The 20,146-nt window shown below is 41.7% G+C and overlaps 1 protein-coding gene across 1 annotated transcript; it reads left to right on the top strand.

Annotated features, from left to right (window-relative positions):
• The first annotated feature begins 471 nt into the window (after window positions 1-471).
• CP (ceruloplasmin) lies at window positions 472-19,952 on the top strand. The gene is made up of 19 exons (XM_082486805.1): window positions 472-656; window positions 3,186-3,430; window positions 4,668-4,880; window positions 5,402-5,575; window positions 6,141-6,395; window positions 7,642-7,807; window positions 8,789-8,928; window positions 9,533-9,673; window positions 9,790-10,001; window positions 10,584-10,734; window positions 12,582-12,794; window positions 13,172-13,379; window positions 14,615-14,754; window positions 15,227-15,352; window positions 15,931-16,037; window positions 16,788-17,004; window positions 17,631-17,770; window positions 18,241-18,403; window positions 19,433-19,952. Exons 1-19 carry the CDS (start codon window positions 502-504, stop codon window positions 19,504-19,506), a joined length of 3,240 nt encoding a protein of 1,079 aa, XP_082342931.1. The 5' UTR covers window positions 472-501; the 3' UTR covers window positions 19,507-19,952.
• Window positions 19,953-20,146: the final 194 nt, after the last annotated feature.

Below are 20,146 nucleotides of genomic sequence, written 5' to 3'. Positions count from 1 at the left end.
GCGGCCGTCTGTGGGCTCACGGGGAGAGCGCGTGTCATCTACAGCTTTTCGCAGGGCACGCAGAAAGTTGTGTTCTTGTGCCGCGCTCCACAGAAATTATATTCTCAGTAGCAGCTACAGTCAGAGTGATAAACTTAGTGAAGAATGTAATTAAGCTTAAGTCTGTAAATCCATTTAAATCTAAAGTACTTTCAATTTGGCTACAAAATTTATAATCCGATAACAGTCTAAATGGTACTTTGCGTGATAGAAGGTTGGCAGGAATTGAAAAAATTTCTTTGAAGATTATCTGAACTGACCAGAATCTTTTGTTTACTCTTGACACACAGAGACGTTGTGCAACATTACATTGTGTTCACCAAAGCAAACAGGAGCTGGGGATGCAGGGGGGGGGGGGGTAAGGAGGGGAGAGGTGGGGGAGACAAGAACATATAAAGGGAAATTGCTTGTGCCCATCCTGTGCTTTTATTTCACGTTTTCCACAAGGTTCGTGAATGCAAAATGAAGCTATTCTTCCTAAGCTGCTTGCTGGTTTCTTGCTGTCGCCAGGCTGGGGCTGCGCAGAGGGAGTACTACATCGGCATCACAGAGACGGTGTGGAACTACGCGCCTGGCGATACCAACGTCATCTCTGGACAGCTTTTTGCAGAAGAAGAGTAAGTAAAACAGTTTATGTGGGTTGAGTTTGATTTTACAGCATTGTCTGCTTTAGGCACTGGGACCAGAGTGAAAACCTGGTGAAGGCAGTGAAATGAATCATGTTGGTGTCAGTGGATTTTCTGTTAGACATATAAGGGAATTAAGATTTTTTTCCTGGCTTGCTTGAGAATTGAATTCCAGTGCACTGCACTGGAGTGTGCAGGGGGTTTTGTGAATTTGTTGGAATGAAATGTTTATTAAGTAGAGACTAGAAAAAGACTCTGAATGTCTAACGGTGTATAATTTTGAATGGCTAAGGTGCCAGTGCTGAAGAGAAGGCTTTTGCTGTTATGTTTTTAAATGCGGACGTTTGACTAATTTTAAACTTCCCCATTGGGCACAGGTTTCCTTTTTAGCTGGTCACTGTTGGCAGTGGTCATTTTCACTGCGCAGGAGGGTCCTGCGCAGAGCGGGAGCCAGAAGCAGGGTGAGGGTAAGCACGGGGAGGAGGCGGCGAGCGCCCTGAGGATATGAAGAATCAATAAAGACAACTCAGACATAAAAGGCACCAGAAAAAATATTTGAGACAGGAAAAATGTTCCTTCCTTCTATTTTTTCAGTACCCTTAAAATGACATAGGACTATACTAAAATAAAAACAATGAAAAGAGAAAACAGAACAAAAATACAGTTCTTATTTAGTCTGTAGATGAGCGACTAGAAGACTTCCTGTGGTTTTCTCTACTGAGAGCCAACAATATCTCAGCCATAATCTGCCACTTCATCAGGCACCAGGCGAAGCAGTCAGCTTTTTTTTTTGTTAACTCATAAACTGAGTGACGTGTAAGACACGTGCGGTGATTCAGCAGGCTAGTAATTCTGATAAATGGTGGCAGCAGGGCATCTTGTCTGAAAGTTGTGGAGCGGTGTTGTCATACAGCAAGCCACTACTGTCCCCTGCACGTCCACCGCTTTTCTCTGCTCTGTGGCAACTTGCAGCGTGCTAAAGTAATACCAGTTTTTCAGTGGTTGTATATCTGCAATGGAGCTGGTCCCTTTTATCGTACTTTTGATTTTCAGCTCCTCCAATTCTTCCTCTCCCCCTGAACCTTTCAGCTATGGGGCTGTGCTTGTACAGAGCTGGATATTTACAGAAGCAGGGAAGAGTGCAGTGTACCTGCTAGAAGGAATACTCTACAATTAAACGGCAGCTGTTTAAACAGTCCAAGAAGAGCCAGAACATATTTTTTTGATTTAGTTTGCGGCTAAAAAGCTTCATGCACTCAGATTTCCAGTAACTGAGCCTTTGCAACTAAGTTTATGCATTCCAAGTTTCATGGAGCTCTGAATTGGCATTTCAGTTACACTTCAGATCTGTGCTTGCCAAGGTACAAACAATTCCTTCCCCAGATGCTGAAACAGTGCTCAGCCTTGTGGGAAATACTTTGCATTTTTGAGCAGTATTAGCTTGCTTCGCAATACGGCCTGCTGGGAACACGAAAGCGGGTTGGCTTGGTTTCTCATGATGTAAGGTGCGCGATCAGGAGGCTGCTGGACTTCAGGCAGTGTCTCCCAGGATTGCCTCCTCCTGGAGTAGGTTTACTTCCACAGCCAGTCCTTCTGAAAAGGGCAGGGAAACGTGCTGGAGGATTTGGTATTGGAGACTCCGGAGGCTGGGCTAACAGCATCAGCCAGCGGCAGCGCTACTGCTTTGAACATCCAGTTTAGCTCACGGGTGAGGCTGTTTCCTCGCTAAGCAAGTTCTCATTTTTTAATATACTTAATTTTAATATAATCGATAATTAATTGAGAGGAGCAATGGTCCAGCAGTTAAGACACTTAGGGATTGGGGAGGTCATTGCTAATGCCCTGTTGTCATGTAACCTGTTTGTACATTCTTGGGCTGAATCTGTGAAAATGAGACTTTATTAGGGTAAATCCGTATCAAGCTCTGAGGCTGTGATGCTTCTTCATCTCTGACTGGCGAGCAGGCTGAGAGCTCGGTCTCACTTGTTTCAGCACGCTGCCTGTCCCCCGCCCCACGCACACGGTGGGCATCAGCAGCCCCTTGTAGTTTTGCTCCTGTCCAGACATCTTAAATGTATTTTACAGCAGAAAAGTTTGCTCCTCATTGCAATGGAGCAAGGATTATGTAGTCATCATAATAGTGTGATGACAGAAATTATTATTTTTAACAGGCCATGGAAAATTATACAGCAATTTAAGCATGCAAGTACAAAAGTTTCGAGCAATAAGAACTACTATTTGCCTTGTCCACACGGTCTCAAGTTTGCTCAAAATTGTATCAAATACCCTTATCTTCAGTGAACAAAGTAGGTAGAAAAAATTCAGGTTGGTGCATAATATTTAACCTCTATCTGGGTGCCTAACTTTACGATAAGAGACATATATCTACTCCTGAACACAGATATAGTTGTGCACAGCACCATGGAGGCCTGATCTTCATTTGAGACTCTATAATTAACACCATTCAACTATAAAATGAGTATCTGACACCACAGAAATGTTTGTGTACTTTCTTTGCAGGCAGGCTGGAGTCTTTCTCCAACGAGGCCCACAAAGGATAGGAAGCACCTACAAGAAGGCTGTCTACACTCAGTACACCAATCACTTATACGATGTGATAGTTGACAAACCTTCCTGGCTGGGATTTTTAGGCCCTATCATTAAGGGAGAAGTCGGAGATTCCATTATTATTCACTTAAAAAACTTTGCTTCCAGAAGCTACACACTGCATCCACATGGTGTAAAATACACAAAGGAAAATGAAGGTAAGCTTGAGTCCGTTCTGTGCCAGAATTTATCAAAAGTTAATCATTCCTCTGAGAGTAAGTAATATTCTCTCATCAAAGAGAAGAGTGGTCAAGTAAATAAAGATTTAAAAAAGGACATGAACAATTTAAAACAGGAGCTAAGAAGTCTGATAATTTTTTCAAGAGCGAAATAAAAAGCCAAAAGTGGAATTCATGAAGAAGGTATTTTAGATCAACGTTTCACCTGAAATAAGAATATTTATATTTCACCTGAAATAAATGTATAAAGGTATATAAGAGATGCAGGTATTGAGGGTATCTAACGGAAAAATTGATGCTGTTGTGAAGAAGATATTGTTAACCGGGATAACTTACAGTTCCAAATTCTTAACACTAACTTTGTATGTATTGTATATAAGATGCAAAAGACTTTCTTAAAATGAAGAAACAGGTACTGCTTAGTAATAAATTAATGAGATAAAAGTCTGACGCACTCTAAGATGTATCGTGGGTGTGCTGTTGGGGTTAGTGGTGATTTGCCCTTGCAATAGCTGATGTTGCCACACTCATTGTGTGGCGATTTTCTGCACTGGACAGCACCAGAATATGGCTGTTGAAAGTTTTATTAGTCAGCCTTAAAAACCGTGTGTGAACTATTGAGAATACAATATTGTCCCAAAAGCAGTCTTTAAAAATCTTTCATTAGAAGAATTTGTGAAGGATCACCCTAACTTCTAATATTTTGTGAAGTTTTTCGTTACAACTAATATGTGGCTTGATATAGACACGTTCTGTGGGGGCAAAACCAGTGTGTTATTTCACACTACCTCCACTTTTTGGAACAATATTTAAATTTTTTTTTCTGTTGCTCTGTTCCATTGACACCGATATTCCTTCAGGACATATGCAATATTTTAGAGCAGCTTCCAAGATTAATATTTAACAAATGTTTCACAAATATTTGAATTGTTATCTTTTTAGCAGAAGTACATAGCGTCCTCCTAATAAATTAAGGACTAAATTTAATGTGCCATTAATTGAAGCACTCCCATGAAATTCAAAGGCAAATTAAGAGACTGCTAAAGAAAAGGAAAAGATCAACTCACCCCATTTTAAAGATTTTTTTTTTAGCCTGTATTCAGATGTTCAGTCCACGTTACTGGAACACGCAGGCAACTTTAAAGCATGGCAGGTGCTATCCTGGCACCATATTGTGAATGTGTTGTGTTAATGGTGGCGGTGTGGCATTCTTCAGGTGCTTTTTATCCTGACAACACCAAAGATTTGCAAAAGAGAGATGACGGTGTGGAGCCTGGGGGCCAGTACACTTATACATGGGATGTGACCGAAGATCAAGGTCCAGCTAAGGGAGACGCAGACTGCATAACCAGGGTTTACCACTCCCACATTGATGCTCCAAGAGATGTTGCTTCAGGGCTTGTTGGGCCTTTAATAATTTGCAGGAAAGGTAAACCATAATTAAATAAGTAAGTAAGTAAATAAACACATATGCAAGGCATTTGCTAATGGTTATTGATAAATAGCAGTGAAATAATTTACTGGAAGAGGAGAGGGTTATAGTTAATTTTGAAATAGCAGCTTTTTGTCTTCTCAATTAGCTGCCTTTCGACAGTATAGGAAGCAGTTTGATTTTGTGTGTGACAGCGAATATGATTTGCAGAATGCTTTATCCACAGGCCCACGTGAGTGAGATTTGTTCATGCTAGTAATGCAAAAGGATGTGTAAATACTGATATGAGAAACAGATTTACTGTAACCTTATCACATGCAATGTTTATTCTTAGTAATTTTATAGTATCTATCAAAACCAATTTTTGTTTTCTGAGTGTGGCCGTAAGTTTATGTGTACACTCACACTCAAGAAAAGTGGCAAAATATGAAGTAAACAGTGACCAGCCCTACTGATACTGCACTTAAAAAGATAATGTTGGTTGCCAAAGGCTTTGAATATACCGCTTTCTTTTTCAGATACAATGAATGAGGGCAATGGGAAACACTTTGACGCTGAATTCATCCTTATGTTTTCTGTGATGGATGAAAATCTCAGTTGGTATCTAGAGGATAACATCAGGACATACTGTTCTGAGCCTTCCAAAGTTGACAAAGACGACGAGGACTTCCAGGAAAGCAATAAAATGCACTGTGAGAGAACATTATATTAGTGTTGCTCGTCATCGATATGGTGAAGTAATATTTTCATGTGTTGTCTCTTTTAAAGATGAACTATGGATAATTTTTTTTTTTTTAAGCAGGGCCTTTTCTTGAAGGATTAAGAAAGATCCTTTAAAATAATTAATAAAAAAGTAATGGCAAGTATTGTACAATCAAACCTTTGGAGTGATACAAAATTCTTAGGGGCCAGGAACCTCCCTGCCAGTAATTGCCCAGGTGCTCTAAACAGAGTTGTGTTGCTTTGTTCTGTTTCTTAGTTCTGAACTCTGTACTATAATATCGCAGTTTAGAGAAACAGTTTTTACCATTAGTGTCAACAAAGGTGCCTTTGGAATCATGGCAGGAGCTGCTGGTCACGCAGGTAGTTGTGCAGATGAGGTGTGTGTCTCATATTGGCTCACTGTCAAAGGTGCGGAGTTTTGCTTTGAGCCTCTTTCCATTTTGAAAAATAGAGCAAAGGCTGTATGGCACTTGCTTTTGAAGAAAAGATCCTAAGTTCTGTGAAGGTAACTGTAATGAATAACATTTCTTTCAGCAATCAACGGGTACATGTATGGATACCTCCCAGACCTCACAATGTGTGTGGAAGATAAGGTAAAATGGCATCTTTTTGGCATGGGTAATGAAGCTGATATTCACTCAGCCTACTTTCATGGACAGACATTAATAGAAAGGCATCATCGAGTTGACACCATCAACCTCTTCCCAGCCACATTCATTGATGCTGTCATGACACCGAGGGGCCCTGGGGAATGGATGCTCAGCTGCCAAGTGAATGACCATATCGAAGGTACAGAATAAATTCCAATTATCAGATTTTTTTTGTTAGCTTAAACTAAGTTTACTGAGTCACTTTAGCAGTACTCCTGACCTGGCTGTACACTAGACGTTACTCTCCTCTAGGTAACAAAACTCTCATAGTACTTGAAATGCCCAGAAGTGCATTAGATGGGCTTGAGCATGTTGCTATGCAAATTGTTATCAGTTGGCAGCAATTGGCACAGCTGCACTTTTGCAAGCCTCGACTTTAAACAAACAATAGCATGATGTGTTTGCCTCTTACTGAAGGTAATTAATTACAATTTTCTGTTTGCCAGCAAAAAACTTGCGGCTCATTCTGTGTTTGGGCAAGGGGCACAGGACAGGCAGGCTAACTTGCCTGCTGACAAAGACGTGCAGGAAAGTGCAGTGGCAAATAAGCATAGAAGATCTGCATTTCTCTTCTCTTCTCTATCTCTTTCTGTATTTCCAGTGTTTGCTAACCATATGAAATACTTAGAAGCAAATTCCACACTCTTCCATGATTCTGTATCCCACTTTTCCATTATCTATATCGCTGTAAGTGATTTAGAGAAGTAATTTGTCACAGAAGTGGGAAGGAACACAGAACTCAAAATCGTTCTCCAAGATTTGAAAGTTCTGACATAAAAAGGAGTGTGTTTAACTCATGGATTCAATTACACAGAGGTTATAAGTTTTGAAATAGCCATCACATCAAGCAACATCCTGATGTGGTTGAAGCATCCTGGGCAAGACTTAAATCCTACAAATTTGGCTAATCCATAGCTGTAGAAGGGCTCTCTTTATTATAGTATTTGTATCTCCAGCAAGAAGGTTTGCTCACAGACCTTTCGCCGAGGGTGCGGAGACGCAGGAGTTTCACAAGCAAGCTGTTGATTAGATTTAGAGGGAAGATGGTCAGCCTGGCAGCACCCGGCCTTGACTGAAGTGCTAACTGACAGGAGTTTCCACTGCACCCTACTCTTCTCCGTGATACCATGTCAAGTGCAGCTTTACAAGCAGAGTGCGCTTGGCCACACCTGTGTGCCCACTGTAAATACCATGCTTGTGTTTCTACATCCCAGCTCAGCTGGCGTGCATACTTCTACATCATTCCCCTTTCTTTTCGTTAATGATTTGCATGTCCATCGATGGTATAGGAACCCTCCAGAGGAGCGCTAGTGGAGGCAGGGAAAGACAAAGCAAAGTGCGGTTCCTTATCCCTAGCTTTCTCCACCTCCTCGTTTTTTTTTCAGGTGGTATGCAGGCCCTTTTTAAAGTAAAAGAATGTAGGAAATCCACAGCAGTTCACAACGAGAGGACAAAGATCAGACAGTACTTCATTGCTGCTGAGGAGATCATCTGGAATTATGGCCCATCTGCAATGAACCATTTTACAGGACAAGAATTAATCACTGACAGGTAAATGTTTCTAATTAAAGAAACTTTACTTTCCAAACAGCATTTATATAAACGCGCTAAATAAGGTAGTACATATGGTAGAACCGACTTTTAAGCAGAATTTCTCGTTTTGCTCACCTCTGCTTAAATATTAATGCCAGGATAAATATCAGAGCAAATTAAGTCTATTGTTTTCCTTGTAATCTTACTATAAATTTTGCTGTAACGCTAGTAATTTCACTGAGATGAAGATGAAATGTAATGTCACACGCAGGCAGTAATCTCTGGCGATTCCAGATGGCTGATTATTCTGAGTCAGTGAACAAAGCTAGGAATTCATGATCCTCTCCTCAGCTGATGAAAATCACGCTAACAGCATCTCAGGTAGCAAATAACTTGCACGAGGTAGCTTTGCCCTTTGCTCTGTGTTTACATATTTAAGACCTGGAAAAATTCACTGAATACATTGATTACTCAGATGTTTCACCTGTGAGTTAAAGAATACTTACCTGCCCCATGAGGGACGAGGCACAGTTCATTGTTTGAATAGCGCTTGTAAAACATTGAAGAGTCCTTTCTTGAAAAGTAAAAAAGAAGGCATAGGCTAAATCTTCTCACATGGTGTTTGCATGTTACATGTTCTTGGTGTTTGTGCCTACTGTCGTTGAATTATTCGTAACTTTCAATAAAAAGAAGAGTAATCTCTAGGTTACAAAATGTTGACTGGAAATCACTGCTGATGAGTCTCTAAGCATGCTGGCTGTATAAGGGCCACACAGCACAGTGTCTGTTTCTTAAGAGAAGCTAGTGAAGAATAACGGATTCCTGCACATCCTTACATGGGACTCCATATAAGTATGTGGCCAGATCCCCGAAAGGAGACCCAAAAGGCAAACTCAGCACATCGCACCTCAGAAAACAGGGTTGAGGTCCTGACTGCCTTTGTAAAGCTGAACATTATGACTTGAACTGTTTGCACCTATTGCAATTTCTTTTACACAGTGAATCTCGCACATTTTTTGAACAAAGTGAGACAAGAATTGGTGGCTCTTATAAAAAAGCTGTTTACAAAGAATACACAGATGGTTCTTTCACTGAACATAAAAAAAGACTCACAGAGGACACGCATCTTGGACTCTTAGGTAAGATATGTAAAATTATTTTATGTCAAAGACTTATGAGAGTAAACTATCACTTCCACTGTCTAGCCAGCAGTGCCCCTCCACCTCCAAGGGGGGGCCCGCGGCTCTCCCTGCCTCCTGCAGGTGCTGGTGCCTGTGGCTTCCTCCAAGAGATGCCCCAGGGGGTAAGAAAGCTCTTGAAGACAATGCTGTGGTGGTGCCCAACTTGCCTGTAGGAATATGCCATGGTCTCCAAAGGTCACGGTCTGGACTAAAAGCCCAAGTTAGGCAGGTCTAGCCCAGTTTATAACCTGGCTGCATCTGGCATGGCACTGGACTCGGTTTGAGGTTGGTGCTAAGGTCTGTAGGTCCCTTTCCAAAGGGAGGAACTGTCCTGCATGTCACCAGGCCTCCATGAGGAACCAGGAAAGGAGCAGTCCAGTTGCTGCTGGGCTGCCATGTGGTCCAGGCATGGGCCAGGGACCAGGTCTGAGGCCACAGAGGCCCAGGGACAGTTCCCCATGCAACAGGAAAAGCAGCCAGACATTGATTGTGATAAGCAAGTGGAGATCTGTACTTCACTTGACAGGCACATCTTCTAATTAGACCGTGTGCTCTTTTCTAGGCCCTGTTATCAAGGCTGAAGTGGGTGAGAGGATCAGGGTGACCTTCCGGAACAATGCCAGCCGCCCGTTTAGCATTCAGCCCCATGGCGTGAGTTACCGCAAGAGCGACGAGGGGGCACGGTACGGTGCCGCCTCCAGAGGTGCGCCTGCGGACGGGCATCCTGCGAGCACCAGGGAACAAGCTCTCCTACATGTTGAGGTGACAAAATAGATGATGTTCATTAGGCATAATTCCACATGTTGGTTTCTGTAATAGGCACTGAATCTCCAGCCTCTCATGTGAGTCCTGGCGCTACATTTACATATGAGTGGAACGTGCCAGAAGATGTGGGCCCCACTGACCAAGATCCAGACTGTCTAACCTGGCTTTATTACTCAGCGGTGGATGCAGTCAGAGACACCAGTTCTGGCCTTGTGGGTCCTCTCTTGGTGTGCAGGAAAGGAGCTCTGCTTCCCTCTGGGAAACAGGTCAGTAAAAGCAGAAAACTGGAATCATTTGTGTCCTTGTAGCTGAACCTGCATTCTCTTCTGGAATTGTGCCCTTGGGGCTGCCACACTAAGGACCACCCAGCACAGCTCCTCTCCACACCACAGCCTCACCCGTGTGCTGAGGGGACATGGAAAATGAAGAAAGTTGGTTTGTTTGTTGGTTGGTTGTTTTGTTGGTTTGGGGTTGTTTTTTTTTAAAAGAAAAGCAAACTCAGTCTGGCTCCAGATAGACAGTATTGTGAAACCACCATCACAGTGAGCCCCGCTGGCATTCAAGTCTCAGCTAAGATGAGAATGAGCAGGAAAAAGTAGAGACTTTAAAGACCAGAACACACATTAATTTCCAGAAGCGGTTCCTGCTGGTAGAAAGAGCATTAACAGCAGATACCTAGTCACTAGGTCCAGCAATTAGAGAGCTGTGAGATTATCAGAATGAAGTATCAATTTATGCATCTATCCTACTTTGTGAATTATACCCATAAATTATACACATGGAATTTTTTTCCTGACATTTTCTATTCACTCATTTCTATCTTTCTTTGTGCCATTTCTTCTTAACAGAAAAATGTGAACATGGAGTTTTTTCTACTGGCCACAGTATTTGATGAGAATCTAAGCTGGTACTTGGATGACAATATTTTGATGTTTACACTAAATCCTAATAAAATTGACAAAGATGATGAGGACTTCCAGGAGTCTAACAAAATGCACTGTAAGAAAATTATTCATTAGCCAAATATTCATTTCTACAATAAGTTTTTTACTTTTGTGATCTCATGTTGGAGACTGGGAAACTGTATAGACATTTCATTCCTTTCCATTGGGAACAAAACCATGTTTGAATGAAATACAATATCAGCTCAATGTGGTAGTTCAAAATGTAATGCCCGCTGTTCGGTGTCTTCCATGGCAGCTGAGCATTCAGCACTGTTGGGTGCCACTTTGAGCAGAGCAGAGCAGAGCAGAGCAGAGGAGGGATTAGGTCTGTAGCCCATGTGCAACTCCATGAATGCAACCAGCCAGCAAAAGAAAACCAACCTCTGCCCTACAGACGATGTAGCTGAAAGGAGGATTTTCACAGAACCGCAGGCTGGTTGGCAGGGACCTCTGGAGGCCATCGTCTCCACCCCCTGCTCAAGCAGGGCCACCCAGAGCCGGTTGCCCAGGACCGTGTCCCGGTGGCTTTTGAGTATCTCCAGGGATGGAGACCTCACCACCTCCCCGGGCAACCGGTGCCAGCGCTCGGTCACCCTCTGGTGACAAAGTGTTTCCTGACGTTCAGAGGGACCCTCCTGTGTGTCCGTGTGTGCCCGTGGCCGCTGGTCTGTCGCTGGGCACCGCTGGGAAGAGCCTGGCTCTGTCCTCTCTGCCCCGTCCCTGCGGGGGTTCATGCACGTGGATGGGATCCCCCGAGCCTTCTCCGCCCCGGGCTGAACAGCCCCGGCGCTCCCAGCCCGTCCCCACAGGAGAGATGCTTTCTTGTCCCTTCCTTCATCATTCCCGTGGCCTCTGCTGGAGTCTCTCCAGTATGTCCATGTCTCTCTTGTACTGGGGAGCCCAGCACTGGACACAGTCCTCCAGGGGCGGCCTCAGCAGGGCTGGGCAGAGGGGAAGGATCCCTCCTCGACCTGCTGGCCATGCTCTGCCCAGTGCAGCCCGGACACCGTTCACCCTCTTTGCATCAAGGGCGCGTTGCTGGCTCACGTTCAACTCGGTGTCCACCGGGACCCCCAGCTCCTTCTCTGCCAAACTGCTTTCTGAACTGTCTGAAGCATTTCTACAATAGCGGCTGCGGTCTGCCCTGCTGGCAGCACTCCTCCTCAGGCAGCCCAAGACACCATTAGCCTTCTCTGGGGCAAGGGCACATCACTGGCTCATTTTGTGTCTGTGGCCGGTCCGGATTCCTTCACCAGCACTGTGCCCCCCTCAGAATGAAAAGCTTTGCTTCTTTCATTGGGCAGAGCTGAGTTTCACCTAATTGTATTTTGCTGCTGTAGAAACATCTTTCAAGTTTCCTGTGAAAACATTTTTAACTTCAGTATGTAAATAAGTCCAAATCTTTAAACATATTCGCTCGTGCTCTTTCTTGAATTTTGCGCTCTGGGGCGTTCCTACTATGAGCAGAGCCTTGACGTGGAGCACTCAGTGGTGCCTGCGAGGCCCAGGCTTGGCAGGAGCAGACAGAACGGATTTGTAACTCAAACTAAAAACCACTTCAGACTGTCTCCGCCGTGTGGCTGAGGGGTCTTGCAGGGATAAAGCAGGACGCTTTGTGCACACTTGACGGGTATAAAGCAGTGGAAGTTCCATTTGGTCAAGTCAGCTACCTGTGCTTTAGACGCTGAAAAAGAGAACAGTTAGAAACTGCTTTTAAACGCTTGGTTTTAAATGTTGTTTTCTTGAGCTGACTCTCTAGTTTCACTGATGCGATAAGGTATTTTATTATTGATATTTCTGTGAGTTGAAGGCATCACGTTACATCTGCATTTTTTAATCTGTGTTACAGAATTAAGTAATGTGTTAACAAAGGTGGGGTTTGCTTCCTCAAATTTTCTACAGCCATTAATGGTTATATGTACGGAAATCAGCCTGGTCTTGAGATGTGCAAAGGAAGTGTGGTTTCCTGGCATCTGATGGGCTTGGGGTCAGAAGTCGACGTCCATGGGATATACTTTTCAGAAAACACATTCATAACTAAAGGAACAAGAAGGGACACAGCAAATCTGTTTCCACATACATTTCTTACGGCTGTTATGAAACCTGATTCTGAAGGTAAATGTCCTGTTTAAAAATCCTGTTACTAGCTTAGAAACCGTCGACCTACGAACATTTTATGCTTGAGACAAGCTTTAAATAGCTGATATTTTGATCCTTTGGGTGCTAAAACTACGTACAGCTGTGTTTGAAGGGCAGCAAACTTGTGTTCATGGACACGAGCTCTTAATACGAAAGCCTTGATTTTCCTAGCTTCTACGTATGCTAAATTTTATTACTATAAGTAGCCATACTACAGAAAGAATTTGGATCTTATATGAGCAACAGCCTGTGTCTCAGCCTCTAAACACTAAATCAACATAGGTAATGCAATCGCAAGATCTACTGGTAACAGATCTTTGTCCTCAAGTCTTTGTTTCTTGTACAACCTCCAGGAGTTTTCGAAGTGTCGTGCCTGACAACTGATCACTACACAGGGGGCATGAAGCAGCATTACGAAGTGAAAAAATGCCACTGGTGGAATGTGGATCTATCTATGTATTTGCATGAAAAGACTTACTATATTGCTGCCGTGGAAGTTGAATGGGACTATTCTCCTAACAGGACATGGGAATTTGAGCGGCATCAATACCATCAGGAAAGGTACTTTGGAATAAACACGAGGGAAAAAATGCAAAAAAGCAAAGGGGCAACTCGCTTCTCCTCTGAACCTTTTCCTCCTCCAGGCACTTCTAGACACGCTTTCTTTGCATATGTATTTTTGAGGCTCAGTTGAATTTGTGGTCCTTCTCCAGTAATGTCGCTGTGTATCTGTGAGCCAGATGGCATGATGTCAGTGAAATGGTCCAGCACAAATCTTCTGTGGGGCAGCTTCAGATTTTCACGAATCCCAGATAGCGCACGTGCATTTATCATTTCCTGATGTTGATACAGTCCCTGATGTGGAATGTTGTAGATAACTGTAGATAAGTTGTAGGTATGTGACTACTTTGTCCTGATATTTGATTACTTACAATATGTAACGTGTCTTTGTCTCATGTTTATTTGTACTCTAAGGTTCTTTTTTACTCTTTTCAGTTCCTTTAGCTTACACATGATAAGTCCATGACCAAATCCATTCACTATGAAGCTTGTCATCTTGGTGTTTTACTCCCAGTATTTGCATCTCAATGAGAGGGAACTGTTTGGATCAAATAATTCATGCCAATTAGCAGAAGAGGCTAAACCATGAACTGATGAATTTCTATGCATTCCACCTGTGTAACTTCATTTGAGGTTAAAGGAGTAGATTTTAACTGCTTAGGGTTTTTTATTGACTTAATTATATTTTATTCTTTTTCCTCAGCTTGGCAGCACATTTCCTTGCTGTGCACACCACAGGGGACACTGTCACAGTTCTAAGCACAAGTAATGTGGAGGATGCTGTTATCAGACTTTTTTTCCCACTGTCTCCAGCCCCCTTGATTGCAGCAGAGAATCCGTCCCTCACGTCTCATTTCAGCGAGGCACTTAAGCTTCACAAGTTTTAAGCTTCATTTCAGATCTACAGAAGTCACTGAGGGCTCTGTTTTTTGGTATGCAAGTTGCTGGGTGACTTCTTGCAATTTGAAATATCTGCCAGGCCCAGCCCTCAGCATTCTCTTAAATACTATACAGATTTGGTCTATTTATAGTGGCTTTTTAACCTTCCAGGTTAAGAGAAACCTCCCAGCTTAAAAGGAATGTTTTCATGTTGAAGATACCAGTGGTCTGTGAGATTACAGTTTCAGTGAGCTGGATTTTCGTTTGATGGTTAATTGACACACCTGAAAAAGTTCTTTTAAAATATGAAGAAATGCACAACATATTCTTATCTCCACTATTTTTTTTTTTTCCAGCCCTGGAAATCCATTTTTAAATAAAGAAGACAAATTCATTGGTTCAAAATACAGAAAGGTAGTATATCGTGAGTACACTGACCAGACCTTCAGCACTCCCAAAACGCGAGCAGAGGAGCAGCAGCACCTGGAAATTCAAGGTATAGTCATCATGAAGTTCAGTTTGCAGTGAAACAAACCAAGAAGATGCTATTTGAATAATACTGAGTATAGTTCCGCCCACACTTTGTGTGGGCGGAACCTACCTGGAATTGCTACTTTTAGTATGGTGCTTTCCGTGCAAGATTACACTGCTTGCTTTACAAGAAAAAAAACCCTTCTGGTTTGCTGCCGGATCGCAGGTCAGTATTTTCAAAGTCAGCATAAAACTGGGCAGCAGCATCCAAAGTGACTTCAAAGACACAGCAGGTGCTTGGAGCTTTTGAAACTTGGGCCTCTTCTTAGATTCAGCTACTCAAGTTGGCACATCATAGTGAATGACATTGTCCACGTATAGTTTTTCGTTGCATTCTAAGCCAATGCTGTGTATTTGCACACAACAGCCTGTCCCTCCTTCTCTCTCTGCTCTGATCTTTTGTAAAACCAAGTTAATCTTTCTTTCCGATTCAACAGGGCCACTGCTTGTGTCAAATATTGGAGATAAAATTATAATAGTTTTTAAGAACTTGGCATCAAGACCTTATTCTATACATGCCCATGGAGTGAAAACAGACAGTCCTGTTGCTGCAACTAACCCAGGTATCACAGCGTCCTTGGTTATTTCTAGCAGGTAACACCAAACCTTCTAGTAAGGTTCAGCAAGCTTTCCGTTCAGATAGCAGGAAACACCTCGGGTTGGTTGGCTTGTTCTTACCTCGGGTTCGTAACCTTTTGATGCTGTCTATGAAAAATACTTCTACAATTAAAATGGCCCTGCTTCCTATGGCTATGTATCCTTGCCCTTCACAGATCAGCAATTTTTTGGTGTGGCGTGGCTGCACCTTTCATGAAAGCAAACAGATTTGGCTACACAGGGAGAGCATACCTTGTGCTAGTGATTATTTCAGAAGTTCCTCTGTGATCTTTACAAAAGATACTTTTTTTTTTTATAAAGTATGGTAAACTGGACAGTGCAGCCACACAAAAAAGAAGCTGCCAAGAAGAGACAGGGATGTGCAGAAGGGAAATAACAAAAAGCGAGCCAGAGCAGTAACTGGGAAGAGGAAGTCTGAGACAAATATAGGCTGTAAATGGAGCTAACATCTGTTTCAGGATGACCTCTTATAGGTCAGCACACAGCAAACTTCTAAAACATTTTTTATATTTATTTCATTCAGGTGAAACAAAAACGTATGTCTGGAAAATCCCAGAGAGATCTAGTTCTGAGAGAGGAGATCCACATTGTATCGCATGGGCGTACCATTCAACGGTGGACATCGTTAAGGTAGATTATTAATATCGGTCTGAAGGGGTTTGTTCATGACTTCAACACAGATATACTTACAGCAAAAGGGAGATGAGTTTGAAACTCTTTCTGCTTTCTCTGTCAGGTCATTCCCCCCTTTGCCATAGCTTTGAATTCGAATCTCTTGAATACTGCAAGAAAGTCGGGGCAGAATTTGAAAGTCACGGCCCTTCATGTTCTTGCTCTCTGGTTCTGCTGTTGGTATAGATCACCGCACTCATGCTTCATTCTTAAAGCTAATGCTTTACAGCACAGTCATGTGTGGGAAAACTAACACGCAACTGTGGAACATAAATCTGCCGTTTCTGTACAAGCACCCATTACTTTAAGATGACTAATAATTCTTAATGGAAATTAATGTATTCTTTCCCTCATGTCTCAGCAAACACAAATAAAAAAGCATCAAGAAGTACATTTTGAATGGAAACCAAGCTCAAAAATCCTAAACCCTAAAAAGAACTTGGAGAAAAAAGATGAGAAAGAAATTAAAACGGAATAAATGGTTATTTCTAGCAAGAGATGAAAAAGAGGCAGTTACTCTTCACAGTCCATTGAACTTGATCCATGGGTAGCATAAAACAGTGAAGAAATAACCTTGTTTGGCACTGGCTACTTTTATTCCCAGATACTGACGGCTGTAAAAATAGTAAAAGGATTCACATCTGGCATTAAATGCGCTTCTGCTTAGTTACATCTTGTAATTATGTGATTTTTCATTTGTAATTTCAGGACACTTACAGTGGATTAATAGGCACACTTGTTGTGTGTCATAGACATTATCTGCCATCATTTCATACTAAAAAGAAAGTTCAATTTGCTCTGCTTTTTATGGTTTTTGATGAAAATGAGTCATGGTACTTGGATGAAAACATTAAAACCTATTCTACCAACCCGCATCTTATTGACAAAGAGGATGAGGAATTCCTTGAAAGTAATAAAATGCATGGTATGTTTCCCAATTTAGTTAATGTAATTCTGGAAACTATGAAATTGTGTATTTGAAAGTTCTGCATATAAATTTGACTTTCTCATCCCCTCTGAATTTCCAGTTCCAGGGTAGAAGGCTTGAAAAATGTCACTCAAACTATTTGAAAACACTGTTAATGCCACCGAAAGACTTTTTTTTAAGAAACAAAACAACAAACTATGAAAAAATGGTCCCATGTTGAAATTTTGAGGAAAGAGTAGAAATGCAATTTGAAATTTTGATTTGATGTCAGCAAACAACTGTTCTGGATAAGTTGGAAAGGCAACGTGCATTCTGAAAGGACGTCCTAGTAGAGCTTACCCTGTGCAGAGCCGCAGGAAATGTGGATCTTTAAGAACAGTAGTATTAGCAATGGTGTACAGTAAAGAACTTTTCTTTTAACTACGTCTTACTTTCTAGTTAAATATGGAATATAATCAGACTCATTCCTAATATGCTGTCCCATTGTTTTGGTTTTATATACCATCCAAAGCCATTACTTTTGCCTGGCATCGGCTTTCGAATCTTGTATTCTATCAAAGTTTAGAGAATAACAACACACAAAATCTTATTTGTTTTCTCTGTCTTGCTCTTTCCCTTTTTAGCCATTAACGGAAAGGTGTTTGGCAATTTACATGGTCTGACTATGCACGTTGGAGATAAAGTAAGCTGGTATTTGATGGGAATGGGCAACGAAATAGACGTTCACACAGCGCACTTCCATGGCCACAGCTTTGACTATAAGGTAACAGGTCCTTTCCAATCACTTCTTGCTGTGTTAAGAATGAGAGGTAGATCAAATACCAAGGACTGTAATCTCTGATGAAAAGTCAGACATTATGATATTAAGCAGGACTTGTAATTTGACCGTAGAGTTTTTCTGCCCAAAACCTGTATTTGATCAACCTACAAGAGATGGAGAATCTCTGCCGGTAGCCTCACATGTCGCTTTGACACGTAGCTGTGAATTTTCATGGCTGTGGTAAAACCGCAGCTGTCGTCTTCCTTCATTTCCACTTAGTTGCTAGTTTATTAATCCTTTAAGCATGAAGTGGATGCACAAAGTGATGCTTCTGTGGAAATGACAAACAGTAGCAGTCTCTTCACTCAACTGTGACTAAAAAGCTTGGTGGGAATATGCGTAAAATGTAGCTTAAATTGCTGCCATCTGGTAATGCCACAGCGTGTAACCATTGTTTCTTTTTTGTCCTGAAGCAAACAGGGGTTTACCGGGCAGATGTCTTCGATCTGTTCCCTGGGACGTTTCAGACTGTGGAAATGACTCCGCAGAACCCCGGTACCTGGCTACTGCACTGTCACGTCACTGACCACATCCACGCAGGCATGGAAGCGACCTACACCGTGCTCCCGAAGGAAGGTAGGAGCTGCTTTATTGCAATAATGTTTTGCTATGTTTAAAGACACCAAATGGGGCTCACAGACAGGCCAGAGTACTCCGAACCAGTTCAGGCATCCAGCAATGTGTCATGTTTCAACATCAATGTCTGGAGACCAGAACCTTGCCAGCCACTCGATCATACTTGCCTCAGCGCTGCTGCTCAGAAAACAGAAGTAGCTAAAGGACGGGGTGTTAACTGAGTATTGTTTCAGCTTCCCGTCAGTGAAATTAAAATGACAGATTTTTACTTAAAAATAATTCTTCATGACACGGAGTATTTCTGTACCCAAGAAGTGCTGGTAGTGTCAGACTCCCTCTCCATCTTCATTTAAAACAAAAAGAACAGTTGGTAAATAAAGCTGAAGTCATCGCCCGTAACAGTAAAGTACTGAAAAACTAAAATAGTGTTTTCTTTTTAAGGACATGTTTTAGCTCTACAGAACGTATTAGCTCACTTTAGCAATGTTACCTGTAACAAAAATTGCGTCTTGAAGAACTTGGAAAGTTCTTGTTTCTACAAAGTTAATACAATTTTAAAAGCAACACTTTCCTGTACTCAAAAGACAGAGCATAATAGGAATGTGTTACAGCTAAGTGACAGAAAGACAACAGTAGAACACTCCAAAATATGTGCATGTATACACAGATATACAACTATATAATGTATATGTGTATCTATACTAAAGACACAGACTGGAATGTTAAACACAATCTACTTCTATTTTATAAACCATTGTGATTTACAGAATACGTTGTGCCAAATTTAAGATTACACAGAAAGAGATGCAGAAACAGACTTTAACTTGTAGCAGCAGTGCGCTCTCATAATCAGCCGTCTGAAGTGCACTAAAATGTACCCTTCAGCACATTTTAAAGCTGTTTTCAAATCTCACTCGCAATGTCTAGAAGGTACTGAGATCCATTGCTCTCATTTTGGACTCTTGTCTATATGCATAGTGTATTCTTTTGATGAAATGTGTCTAACAAAAGCTATTTTCCCCCTTACAGACAAACGACACTCTTTGTTCCTAAGATTATTCAATCAGTTCAAGTGTAACAGTACAGCAGGCATGCTAGAATGATGAAAGCATCCTACTACAGTGATTCTCCGAGGACTACCTTCAGGGAAGCTTTTCTTGAGAAATACTATCTCCTGGACAATTCATCTCCATGTGTGTTTTGGAAGATTCCATTTGGTGGCCCATGGCTAATAAAAGAGCCGCAGACTAAGACACCTGAATGGATATAACAGCTTATAAGTATCTATTTCTCTAAATAAAAGCAGCATCTTGCAAGCTAAACATATTCTAGGTGATGCCTAATGCATGTTATTTAACTGCTGAGGAACACGAAAGAGCCAAATGAAACGTACTTTCCTTTTTTTTTTTTAAGTTTGTAAATAACCCTGTGTAACATGTAACAGCAAAATTTGTTTTACCTATCTGCTGTCACGTTTTACTAGTCAGGCATGTTAGTAGTTAATTCTTGGAAAATAGAAATTTGGTTATCACTTTATCCATAGGTTCACACTTAAAATATATATACCGACATATAATTGAACAGCTAAAAAAATAGTTCTATCGTTTCTGTTGAATTATTTTATAATTTTATCCAGTAACATCTTTCAAGATAGTGAATTTAAAAGATGCAATGGCTGAGGTACCATGGTTGCACAAGATGTTTTTGTTTTTCTGTTATGAAAATAATTACAAGACAGACAAA

This window comes from Vanellus vanellus (genome assembly GCF_965231255.1).
Source record: "Vanellus vanellus genome assembly, chromosome: 8".
NCBI lineage: Eukaryota > Metazoa > Chordata > Aves > Charadriiformes > Charadriidae > Vanellus > Vanellus vanellus.
The sequence above is the reverse complement of the archived record's forward strand: the minus strand, read 5'-3'. Positions and strand labels throughout refer to the sequence as shown.